Consider the following 13,402-nt stretch of genomic DNA (forward strand, 5'->3'; position numbering starts at 1 on the left):
TTACATTAGTTTCTCCCCCTGGGGAAAGAGAAGAGAATTTTTCATACAGTCCCTCCTACTTTCATGAAAATCCAAAGAAAAACTCACCAGTGCTGTTTTGGAAAAATAACGAGTCTAATCAGGAATGGAGGGGGAAAGAGGGAAGTATCTTTGTAGCTAAGGTTTTGATCCAGTATTCACTCAACTTCAGTTCTCTGCCCTTAAATAAAGCAGCAGTTATTACAGCACAATGTCGCAACTAACTTCATATGCATAAATAATACTCATGGTTTGCATGATTTTAAGGAGCTGAAAGGCATTTACTTTGCAAAAGAGAAAGAGAAATACTTCAAACCATTCTTGGACTTAACAATGTTGGCATTCACCCTTTTCTTTTAAGCTATCACAAGTGTATCTTGTACATACGTGCATACGCATAAATGCATCCTGAGTTCACATTAAATACCTTGAAGATTATGAAAATCCTAAAGCAAGGAAATAATTTTGAAGAGTGCAGTTTCTTCTTACATAGATACATCAGAGAAATCAATGTATTTATTAATTTCTGTTGGGATTTTGACTTTCCAGGCAGCCTGCACACACCTATGTTTTCAACAGAATGTTGCAAACTATTGTAGAAGTATGGTTATCAGGACAATTCTTGGCAAAACAATCCTTAAGGAAAGTTTTACAGGCAATCTGGTCAACGCTTTCTCTCCTGAAGCCAACACAGTATTTTCCAGCAATGCTTTCTGTCATGGGAAAACCCAGCACAAACTCTGCACTGGGCTGGGGATCAGCAAGTCTCTCCATGTAGGCTCCAGGTCTAGAGATGAGCGGTATTACCAGGTTAGCTTCATACACACATACCAGAAGGAATTTCCTCAGCATAATTCTCCACAGTGGTAGTGGAGGAAGGGCATCACAACTTCTAAATGTTCCTATCTTTGTCTTGAAGCCAGTTAAAAAACAACTTTCTTGCTCCATTACTTAATAGCTGCAATAAAACTTCATCTTACTGATCAAGCTGAAAACCAGATTGCAGATATTGTCAGACAGTTTTAACTCATCTGTTTTCCTTTAAAAATAAATAACTTCCCTCTCCTTTCCAGTTGTTTAAGCTTTATATGTAGATGGCATTCTTCTCTCCTCCTCCATCTGTTGCACAACCTGGCCTTCCTACAACAAAAGGCCGAATAGCCCATCACAGAAGACCCAATTTTTGTAAAAAATCTCACCCTTCCTCTTACCCAGAAAGCAGAACAGTGCTGTTTCCTCCCGCTGCCTCAAACCCCACGTGCTACATAGGACCACACATGTCAGGCATTTCAAACAACTTACCTCTTCGACCAGCAAACAAGCAACTGGTTTGTTTTCGAGCTGAAGCCACTTCTTTATATCAGGGATTTTAGCACTCCTCAAACTTTATCAGAGACACCCCAAGTGATATCTTTCCCCCTCCTTTTATTTCTAGGGAAGAAAAAAAAAAAAAGAAAAAAAAAAGAAGGAACATCCTCTCCTTGATGTCATTTTTCCTTCTATGAATGAACAAGGGAAGGGCAGGGTATATACCAAGCATTACTAATGAGCATGTTATGCTTCCCACAGCTTTGTCCAGGGGAATACATTTTCCTTTAGCATAAGAAAGCTATTGTCCCAAGAGAGTCGCAGTAAGAGGCTTCATTGATTAAAATAATAAATAAAACAACAGCAGAACCGCCAGTAGAGAAGCTGGTCTCATTAAAATAAGGAGCTCCATATAGGCTAACAAGAGCTCCAGCAAACTAGCTGCCAAGGGAAAACAAAAGGCAGCCTAATTCACAGGGAGCACCCAAAACACGAACAAAGCAAAATATTCACACAACAGCTATCACAAGAATGCTCAGCATCTGCAGTTTTGTGGCATGCCTAACAAAAAATAGTCTAAAAAAAAAATTTAAAAAAAAAAAGAGATTGAGGAAAATTGTGGCACTTGAACTTCAAGAGCCTGCTCTTCTAAAACAAGTTATTTTATAAGCCCATATGCCAAAGGGCTCTCTAGAAAGTCAAACAGCTTCACTTATTATCAGGGCATCTGAATAAAACTTAACAAAAAACCCCTCTGATGATACAGACTACCATGCACAAATTTTAAGTGAAAAAATTAATATAGTAACAATTAGCCATTTTCAGATCCCAAACAGTCCAGCTCCGAGATCGCAGGGAATACAGATTAACGCACCCTTATCACTTACAGGGAGAGGCATGGGATGAGAAGACCCAGAAGTCTGCCACCTTCAAGTAGTCAGCCTGCAAAAGTGCAGAAGGTGCTGTGGCTCGGTGAATACTACAGTGCCAGCTAGAGTCATAACCAAATCTGACCTCTTCTAAAACCAGTTGGGTTTCCTGCATCAAAAAGCTGTACATAATGAATGAAGCAAGTACCTGAAATTGAATAAAGGCAGCTCCAGATAAAACTGTCAGTTTCTACGCACACCAGTTTTATCAACTCACCTTCATTCAACAGGCATTTGGTGTTCAGGGATCACAGTTGTGAAAGAAAAGACCCCAGAATGAAAATGCACTGTATCAAGTCCCATGCATAGCCTCAGGCCATGCCATTCCCATTTCCAGGCTAGCTGATATCCCCAAGGTCCCTAGGAGGGCTCTCTACCTGCTTCACCCCTTAAAACAGGGAAAGTACAAGAAATTTGCTAGCCCTTCCCAACCAGAGGGGGCAACCAGCGCAGCTCCAAGCTCAGCAAACGTGGAGGTCCACCACCACCAGCACCACTCTCAGAAAACACCTCATTTCTGCTGGTGCTTCTGCTGCCAACAGGCTCTGTGAGACGGGAAGAGAGGAGAAACGACACCTAGTAGCACCTACAGCTGAATCAATACAGCCACACTGATTTACTGCGAGACAGGCAGTCAGCCTCAAATGATATGTGGAGGGAGGCAGGAGCTGCCTTCAGCTGGCCAACTGCCAAACCCCCAATAAAGGACTAGATTTATGGACGAACATTAGTAAGGAGGTGAAAAAAATGTACCTAGCTACTGACACATGGTATAGGGACAGGCATTTCTCAGGAAAGGGGGTGCAGACACACCCTGGACACAACCCACACAGGACAGCCTTACAAGATCATAGTCTGCCTCTGCTCTCCAGAGGGATGCCTGCCACTTTGCCCTCTGGCAATCTGAGAAACAGTGAAGTCAGCAAATACTAAAGCACTTTATGCAAATATTTCAGGGTGCTAAACACATGTTCTTAGAGGCTACACAAGATAGCCTGCTTAGTATCAGTTTTATCAGATTTTATAGATCGTTCACTGGGGCCAAACAGCAAGACATGCTACACTAATTACAAGCCATTCTGTAGCACAAGATGAACCAAGTCCAAGTCCCATTTTACTTGACTGCACAGTTAACAAAGAAACAAAAAAAAACCCCATAATCCACAACTCCACAGATACCTAAAACATAGATGAAGCAGCCATTGACCTAGCTTAAGTGGATCATAAAGAGATTCACAGACTCATTAAAAAAACCCTGGGTAGAACCACTTTTACATCTTCACCCTATATTTAAGATGTATAACACATCATCTTCTATTCCATCAACACCCAAAGGCAGTCACAACAGACTAGCCCAGAGCAGCTGGAAACTGTAGATTCATCTTGACAGCACCTGCTGAAACCCATGTTTTCAAACACTCTGAAATGAAAGAATCTGTCAAATCAGTATCTGTTGAAACCTACTACAGGGTAGCCAAGATTTTTTTTTTTTTGTACACATATCCTAACATGCAGAAGAAAAGAGGTAAGCACAAGAGACGTTCAAGGAGCGGAGTGCTATTCTCTCCCTCACTACAGCAATTACAGAGCCCTTTTATTGCATTACTGAGTCAGCAGAAGCTCTGCTTCCCTGGGGAGGCCTCAGAGGCACAAAAGAGAAAGAACCAGACCAGTCGGTCCAAGGTGAAGGGCTTTGAGGTGGCAACCAACTCCTTACATTAAGGCGCGCTGACTGCACTCCTCAGGGACTGCCTTTCCACACCTTTCAGTGACGGCACATAGCAGCGAAGCCACTCTCGCCTTCCAAAGGGCAACAAAGGCCCTGGATTCACCTGTCAGGCCAGAGAAACCCACTTGAAATCAGGGAGGAGCACTTCATCTCCACAGCTGGCATCTCCGCAGGAGGAGACATGCAGACGGCTCCTTTACCACAGGAGTATCCAGTTTGGGGAGAGGTTGGTTAACACAAGACACATTATCCCTGCCACTTGCTCACGTTCACAAACTCTTCTCTCCCTCCCATTTCCACCCCACTTCTTCCAGCAAAGCAACACACTGAGGGGTAGATTTTTGCAAGAAGCAGGCTGCGATTTTGTGCTGGCTGGCCATAGTCTGGAGGAATTTATTATGACTTAAATATAAAATCCTGTTTTATTATGAAAGATCCACACAGTATGTTTATAATTACAAATGCATAGGCCAGCTATGTCCTATAGGTCCTAAAGGTATACATGGACTTCTTCCCATGTCTTGATCTGATACTACGGCAAAGGTGGCACGCAGCATCCCCGGAACACAGCCAGCTTTTGGGCAAAGAAGGGAGCCAGACATTTTTCAGCTTACTAAGCAATATGAGCGAGTACTTTAGCCAAGAGCACTAGGGCAAATTTCCTACAAAAACAGCACCACATCCTCAAACGCTTGCGTGAGGCACAGGAGAGACTGGTTTGAAGGCTGTTACGCAAAAAACTGTCCCCTCTCCCTTCCCCAGGGTAAGTTTCGCGGCACTTCACTCCCAACATCCATGTCAGAGAGGCTAACTCGGCCGGGGGGGGGGGAGGTGCCGCCCCCGGTAGGGTGACCGAGCCGCTCCCAGTGACAGGCTTAGCCCAGCGCCGGGGTTTGTCCCCGCTGCACGGGCTCCCCCGCGACGCACGGTGCTCAACCCGTTTTCAGCGCTGCCCATACAGACAGGCGTAACCGACCGAGTGGTACCGCTCCGGAGCTGCGCTCCCGATGCGCCGACCCTACAGCATCGCCCCGGTGCCCTCGCGGGGCCGGAACCGCCGCCGCTCGGGCGCCTCTCGCCTTCCCCGTGGGCCGGGTCCAGGGTACCACCACCCCCCGGCCACTCCCCGGTGCGGTGGGAGCCGCGTACCCCCTCACTACTACCGCCGCCCTCCCCTGCCCTCCCGCCGCTCCCCGGCTCCGTGGCAGCGGGCCCCGGTACTCACCGGCAGCTGCTGCTGCCGCCGCGCCGCGCCCCAGGGCGCCCGCGCCCGCCCCGCGCCGGCCGCTCCGTTCGAAAGAGCCAATCAGCGCCCGCGGGGCGGGGCCTGGCCGGGCGGGGCCGCGCCCGCCGCACCTGGCCCGGGGCTGCGGCACCGCCCGTCTCTCGGGCGCCCGAGGCCGTTCGCGCCGCCCTGTCTCCCGCGGCTTTCCGCGGTACCCGGTTAATCTGGGGGCCGCCCGGGGGTCTACACCGTCAGCCCCCGCCGGTTTGGGTGAAGGCGCGGAGTAGCGGAGCCGCCCCTTCGGGCTCCCCAGGGACGCGGCCCTTGAGGCGTTGCGGGGCGCGGGGTCACGGCCCTGCTGGCAACCAGGCCACCCCCGGTAAGGCCCCTACGGAGGCCAGGCCGGTCCTCAGTGTCCCACCCGCTGCGGCGGCACGGCCAGAGGGCTGCTCGCTCGGGCGCTGCGGCTGGTGGCCCTTCCGCCTATGGGCCACTTCAGCCGCCATGAAAGCACGGGCCTCGACGTCCGCTCCTTCTTGTGTCACCAACTGCTTCTGGAAGCCGTTCTGCTTCCCTGGGGCAGCGGTGGAGCTTTTGGTCAGCGGTGCTGGGAGCAGGGCGGTCAGGGGAAACGCCTGCCCACGGAGGAGTTTACACCCAAAGAGGCCTTTTCACAGCAGAGCGAAGAGCGCCTGACCTCTTCTGCTGCCAGCAGTGCAGGGCCACCCTTTGGAGGACAGCATTGTCGGCACATCAGGGTCCCAGCCGTGTGGTTTCACGTTGCTGGGAGCAGACCCAGGCGGAAGGAAACCACCCACCCTGGCTACAGCACCTGTCAGCATCAGGGTGCCCGCAACCCCTCACACAGCGTTCACACTTCACTGTTTTGGGGATGTTGCTGATGGTGTTTTTCAAAGCCACTAAGCACCAATAATTAAAGTCACAAAGTAAAATAATCTGTGATGCGGTTTCACAAAGTATAGATACTGCATAATTTTTACTTTGAAATAATAATGTGAATGAAGTTACATGTCTCTGTCGTGAAAAGGTTTTGTGTGTGTGGCTTTTCTCCATTACTTCTGAAGAAATAACATCTTGCATGAACACATTTCACAGTTGAACAGCAAATGACTATGGCATTAACTGTTTCAGCTGGTTTATTACCATAAATCTCTGGAATATATTTTTTAATGGAGGCCAAGCACAAAAATACTGCAATGAAAAAAAATGAACGGAAACCCACATTTCCCCATTTGTCAAGAGGACCTATAACTGCAGTCAGCTTAATTGCAGCAGGAATTAACAGGGTTCCTCTGCAGAGCTGGTGAACTCTTGCTGATCAGACAATATAAATACAGAGAAAGTTATACTCATGTGCAAAGGTCTGATAGCTATACAATATTCTGTGTATAGTGAACCAAATGACTTTTATGAATCCATGGCATGTTTCTATAAAAATGCAGTAAAGAAAATGTAATGTTCTGTGGGATATTTTTCCTATGAAAATAAATGCTACGTGGTCCTTTAAAAAGATATTTCTCCTAAAATAAAATAAAAAGCATCCATCACTGCACATCCCAGATCTCACAGAGAAGAGGTGTGAATTTGTGATCATTCACTCTCCATGACATCAGCATCTCTGCGTGATGATGGTTAAATGTCCGTAACTCTGTAAGACGGCCCAGAAGACACGCAAAGTGTTGAGGGTTATCTGGGTGGTGAAGTTTGCAGAATTTTTGTAGAATATCTAGCAGGGGTTCTTGAAGCCTTTCCACGGACTCTCTGTCCTTTATGTATTGTCGATCTGGTTGTGATTTTAAAAGAAAAGAAGTAATTAGCAAATATATGCTCTGATACGATGTAAATATTTACACTGATAAATGAATATAAAAATATTCAAGTATTTACACTGGGCACCGATGTTCACACCTACCAAGATTATTTATTTTCAAATTAAGAGGGAATAAAAACGCTCAACACTGCATTTTTGGTCTGGGGTTTTCATGTAAGCTTCCCACTTCTAGCTAGGGAAAACTTTCAACTTTCAAAAAACTGAAGAGTTTTAACTCAGAAATGTTTCTCTGGGGTTCTCCTAGTGCAGTTCTGCACCTGGGCATGTCCTGCGATGCATTGCAAAAGCTGAGCAGCACAGCGTATGTTCTTGGAGGTGTAGCACAACTGGGGAATTTGCCCAGTAGAGAAGAGTACATGCAGGTCACCAGGGAGAAATCAAACATCATTCTCAGATGAAATTTCTTTGCTAGAAAATAGTTGTCTTTTTATTTTGTTCGTATGGAAGTATGTGTTTGGGTATTTGGAGAGGAAGGAAAAGAGGAGGAAGGGGTTTTTTGTCACTGAAATCTTTGTTGTAAAAAATTTTTCTGAACCACACTGACTCAAAGAGCGATGGAATTGCTTCACCTTCACGTCTTCCGTGAAACCTGATTTGGAAACCTCAGTATCTGTCTTTTGTCCTGAAGCATCAGGCTTCTCCTATTCCTATGCTAGTCAGTCTGTTCAACGCACTATATAATTTCTCCATATTTTGTAGATAGAGCTGATTAGTTTTGTGTTAGTTTTTACAGCAAAGCCTGCAATCAAGGCTGAGATGCTATTGAGCTGATACTTCTGAAAGGTCAGTTTCCAGCACTTCATAGTCAAGAGGGCAACTTACTACTGTCCTGCTCTTGACAGCTTGTGTTTCTTCAATAAAGGCTGAAGACCTTCAATGCCATTCTCTGTTCAAGTTACAGCATTTTCCAATTTCCCTCTCAAAAATGTGACATTCCACAATGGTCTGTAGTGATGTGCATGTAACCACATCTGGGATTTTCTGAAGGAAGAAGCCTGTCATACTCAGCAGTGAAGAGATATCAGGAATTTTTTAAGCAGGGTATTTAGGCACTTTTTCCTTGTATGCAAAACCAGATGGTGTAGCAGGACACTTGGAGTTTGGATTTGTGTGCTGTTTTTCTGGTTTAACAACTGAATGTACTGAATAAGCATGTACGCTCGCTTACTCTAAGTAGAATGTAAGTTTTTACAAGTCTCAGGTCACACTCCTCATGCTTTCTTTCCAAAACCACTAATATTTAATTCTGGATTAGAAGTTACCTGGAGACAGGATAATTATGGCCGTGAGCAGTGCGTATTCTTCCTGTGTCATCTTCAGCTCTCCAATGCTTTTATAAAAATTAAACATGGGAGTTATGAATTCATCTGAGATACCTGTGAGAGGAAAAAAAAAAGTGACAATACTTTAAAATTAATTAAATAATCTAGTTTATTGCCACAGAGCAATTATTTAGTGAAGCTTTGACTGTCTTGGTGGGAGAAATTTACTACACAAATCAGGCCTGATGCAGGACAATTAGTCACAAAAGTGCAAAGTCATCCTTGTTTTCCAGAGTGGAAACAGGCAAGCTCTGGCAATTGCTTTTTACATGGTTTCAAAGTCTTTCTTTTGAGCAATTCCTTTTCCTCTAAAGGTTTGTCTGTCTAGCTCTTCAGGACAAATCTCATGCATGTTTTTCTCACTGTCTGCTGATATTCTAGCTGTCTTCTCTTTCCAGGGCACGCAGTTTGCGAAACAGTCCCCATGTTCCCTGTCTTTACATTAGTTTTATGGAAACCTCTCAGGGCTTATGGTTTAATTCTAGCCCAGCTCTATAGCTAATTAACTGCTTGGGCAGTTGCTGCAGTTGTCTCCGTAAAGAGACTTAATTGCTCCTTTTATGTAGCCTGAAACTTCAGCTAGGTCTAGGATTACCTGTAGTCTGAGAACGACTTGCTTGCAACTGCTACTACCTTAAAGCATAAACTAGTGTGTTATAAAGCACAAAGACATAAATAATTAAAATCCAGCCCAATTTAAGGATGGGGTGATCATGTGATTCTCTTGCCATCAGTGAAACCCTTTGGGGTTACCAAACAGGGGCATGCCGATGGGGCTTCCTCTTACTAACTTTGTCATCAGGTCACAATGTTCTTACTTAGCCTTAAATTACAAATGTACTCCATTCTGCTTTTTGGTGTAAAAGAGAAGTAGGTCCTGTGACATTAACTTTTTTTTTTCTTTAAATGGTGTGTGAGTCACTCAGAGCAGCCACTAGACTGTTGACGATGGCTGCTTGCAACCCTGAAGTGGTCGCACCAACAAGGTGTAGACATCCAAGCCAGCGGTTCTGCAGGAAGAGCCTTTTGGCCTTCCTCAGCTGAAAGGATGGAAACTTCCTCTGTTCCCACAGATGAGGACCGTAGGATTTCTTGGCTTTCTACTCTTAATTTTGAGCTGATCTAGGAGAAGTCTGTATAACTTGATGTGGAAACTGCATGAAATAATGGAGTTTTGAATGTTGCATACAACACGAAGCTGAAGTCCAGGACTGGTGAAGTCTGGAGTGCCTCCAACAGGGGAAATTTAAAATGAAACTCAGCAGATGGAACTTGAAGAAAGGAAACATGAAGTCACTTGACTTAACTACAAACAGTCATATTTTGCTGAGAGTGTGAACTTGCTTCAGTCAGTGGAATAGTTATGTGTCCCAACAGTGAAAGTGTGGTCTTGTGGGGTGTGGTTTGTTTTGTGGCTGAATGATGTGTTAAACATGTGACATGAGCAACCTGTGTACACTTCAGATTACAAGCTACAAACCTTGTTTTTGTAAGAAGTTCAACACCATCGAGAAGAGTCTGAGCCTAAGTCAATTAAGCAGATATATATGATGCAGGTCAGCTTGTCCTGTGGAAGTTAGTAACACAGCTGGAGCTTTATACAGAGCAAACAGTAGTCATAGCATCTAACGATCTGTAAGGTTTGTGTCGTTAGTCATCAGCGTTACCTATTTAAAATTTTGAACATTTGTTATTGCTGACTTTTGAGGAACTGCCTGTCTCTCTCTTGGACAGATTTTTAATGCCGAAGTTCCTTACAACATGACGTATGTAAGGAGCACATACATATGACAGATCGAAGTCTTAAAGTTCGTGTGAACCTAGAAACAGGAAAAAAAATAAGTCTAGCTGAGCCCTAAAGCAGAGCAAATGAATTCCTTTCATGGAAGTGAATATCTCAGCAATGATATGAGAAAAGTCCAAGACAAAATGGATATTTTTAGAAGTCTCTGTGCAAGGTATAGCGCCGCTGGGCATGATTGTCTTGGCAGCAGACAGGAAATGGGAGGAAGTGGGCTGTTTCTCATATTCATCATTTGGGGTTTTTTAATCTTTTCTTGGGGGGTCAAGTTAGTTTTTGGCTGTATGAATTCATTGTTTTGCTGACCACAATGCTCCTCAAGTCCTACTGTCAATATAGCAGAAGTGGGATGAAAATGAAGCTGGTGAAGAGGATGTGGAATAACTAATTCAGGTCCTCACTGGTCCAGGCGCTGTATAAACATGCAGTAAAACAATCCTTGCTCCAGAAAGCTAGAAAGCTAACAATCTAACATTAAGAAACTAAAGCATGGATAGGTGAAGCAAAAAATGAGTGTAGATGTGAAAGCAAATGAAACTATGACAGAGAGCTTCTCTGCATTACTGTACTCCAAACAGAGAAATAAAACAAAACAGGAGAGATGAAAAGGAGTAAAAAGGGATGTTTCAGCAATGTAACTGATATACTGCTTTTACGAAAGGGAACAGAACTTTGAAATCTTTAAACAGATACAGGTTACAAGACAAGTATGAACAAAACCATGCAAAATGATCAGTTTTGAGACACGAATAATGGAATTTTTCCTTGGTTACTAGTTTTGCCCTCATCCCGTCTGCGCTGGTTATTATTTCATCATCCTGTGTGCACGTTACACAAACCACTGTTCCATCACAAGAGGGGGCTGTTTTCTAATGTGATTGAAAACGCTTCGGTTTGGATTTAATAAGCTCCACCGGAAAGCAAAAAAGCAGGAAACAGATGTTTGTAGTTCCTGGGTTTTTTTTTTTTTCTTATCTACTGTACAAGATGTTGTCACTTCAATTCAGGTTATCAGAAAAAGAATTAAAGGAGATTTGTTGCTCATACATTGAAAGGCTAGAGGAGAAACGAATTAGGACTTTTCAAACGTCATTGTTACAAACCATATTCCAAAAATGAAAAAAAAAAAGATAAAAACTTATATTTCTGGCCTCATTGAGAACAGAAACGTTAGCTCCGTCTAACCCTCTTTATTTAGCTCAGACAAGAGCCCTGCATAGTACTGTGTCAGATAGGCAGAGCTTTCTGGTCAGCGTTAGTGGTGCCTCCTTAATTTTTTTTAAAAAGGTTTCAAAAACTTTGTTTCATGCAGCATAGTGCCCCTCCTTCGTGTTGCGTTGTGCATCATTCCGAATTACACAGATTTCTGCCTAACCGGCAGCCCAACTCTGGCGTCTGTGGAAGACACAGCAATTAATTTCATTGATTTCGCTATGTTAATGCATGACTGGCTGTAAACCCCAGCCTTGTCAGTGGGAAATACCAGCTTTACTGAGTACGGCCTTGCGGCATTAGACTGGAGCAGATTTAAACCCATGAGCGTTATTCATTCAGCACCCCTTACTTCTTGCACAATTTAATTCCTAGCTGTAGCTTAAGACAGTATTGTTTTAGACCTTGTCTTTTTTAAGGTTTTGTTCTTATGATTTCTCTCTGAAGGTAAGATGACTGTTGCTTTTATAAGGTTTGCAATTTCAGGCCATAAATAATTATCCTGTTAATGTAATCCTGGAATAGATGTTTTTACTATAGTATCAAGTCAGTATTGCCAGCTTTTTGAGGCAGTATTCTCTCTTCTTTTTTGGCCGTTCAGTAAAACTGTATAGATTAATCTATTGCAAAAAGAAAGCTTGAGAGTAAGTACTAATCAACAGCAACTACCACTGCGTGGTTAATATGGATACAGAGATTTTTTTCTTGATAATCATGGAGGTGCCAGTGGTGTATTAGTAGCTGTTTTATGAAAATAAAATATATTAATTACTCACAAAGTAACATCTTATTTTTCACAATGTTTCATCTGCCAGAACTCTTTTCCATGCTGCTTATGAGCTGTCCCTTCTAAGCTATTCAAATGCATCAGTGGCACTTTAACACTGACCAAATTCACCCTATTGATGCTGAGAGCCAAAAAGGGGAAAATCTAGCCAGTAGAGCAGGAGCATGTGACCTCTTCTCTGTCATCATCTTGTAGAGGTTAAATGGCCAACTTGAATGAGAAGTTAGCGTGTGCCACAGAGAACTCACAAAAAAACATCTTCTCAAAAGCAATCAATAGGACCACTGGGAAGCCATCATTGCAAGCAAAGAAACTTAGTTAAAAAAAAAAACAACACAACAAACAACAAATGAACCAAACCTGCAAGGAGGATGCAAATGACATTGCCACATACCTTTGGCAGTGGCCTGAGTGCCTGCAATCAGGAAAGAAATGCGGTCTGGTACACAGCAGCAGCATCTGCACTGCCTTGAGCTAATCTTCACAGGTCGAGTCTAAATAAGTTTTTGGCCTGGAGAAGCACACTTATGCAGAAGAAAAGAAATTGGGTCCCCTGACATCTGTTCTTGTTTTCATGGCTATAAATTAACTTTGTGGATACCATTTAAACGCTTTTAGCTACTTCATTTGTAATTCAGGAACATGGCACTGGCTAACTTGGTGTGCTAGATGTGGAGGATCGTATACAAACAGGAAAGCTCTTTCCTATACTCCACAATTTAGAGTAGCACTGATTTCTAAATGTTTTAGGCAGTGTGCCAGTTTTGGGTCGAGTCACAGGGTGGTAAGACCATTTGGAAGGTTAGATGCTTTGGGCTTGGCAGTGAAGGTCATTTCGTTTTGTTTCTCTGCACAAACCCCAGCACAATGGGTTTTTGAAGCAACACCGTTACTCAGTAGGAATAATCAAATAATAGAAACCAAAAGCAACGGAAGTGATTAGGTAGCCATTGTTCTGGTGCCAAGTTTTGCCTTTGGTTGCATGAGTCTCTTGTCCAAATCGATGGGAACTTTGTATCCCACATTCAAGGGCAAAAGGTGGCCTCTTGCCAATACTTTGAAGTGTGGCTATCTTTTTTTTCCTTGGATCTCGCTGTACTTCAGCACCTGTAACCCATCCAGGAAGACAACAGTATATTTCACAATGTTAGGTCTCCTGCTGCCAACTGAAAATCTGGGTCCAGATTCTTCCATTTCCATCCGTATCAGATAGCATCTT

General features: G+C 43.8%; 1 protein-coding gene across 2 annotated transcripts in view; it reads right to left on the reverse strand.

Annotated features, from left to right (window-relative positions):
* Window positions 1–6,774: 6,774 nt before the first annotated feature.
* The window catches only part of NR1H4 (nuclear receptor subfamily 1 group H member 4), a 34,083-nt gene continuing 27,455 nt past the window's right edge, over window positions 6,775–13,402 (reverse strand). For both annotated transcript variants that reach the window (XM_009946257.2, XM_086470624.1), the window contains exons 8-9: window positions 8,324–8,437; window positions 6,775–7,013 (exon numbers count right to left, since the gene is read on the reverse strand). In XM_009946257.2, the coding sequence (XP_009944559.1) occupies window positions 6,775–7,013; window positions 8,324–8,437 (353 nt within the window). The remainder of the gene's footprint in view (window positions 7,014–8,323; window positions 8,438–13,402) is intronic.

Source organism: Leptosomus discolor, chromosome 1 (assembly GCF_034619465.1).
Source record: "Leptosomus discolor isolate bLepDis1 chromosome 1, bLepDis1.hap2, whole genome shotgun sequence".
Classification (NCBI taxonomy): domain Eukaryota; kingdom Metazoa; phylum Chordata; class Aves; order Leptosomiformes; family Leptosomidae; genus Leptosomus; species Leptosomus discolor.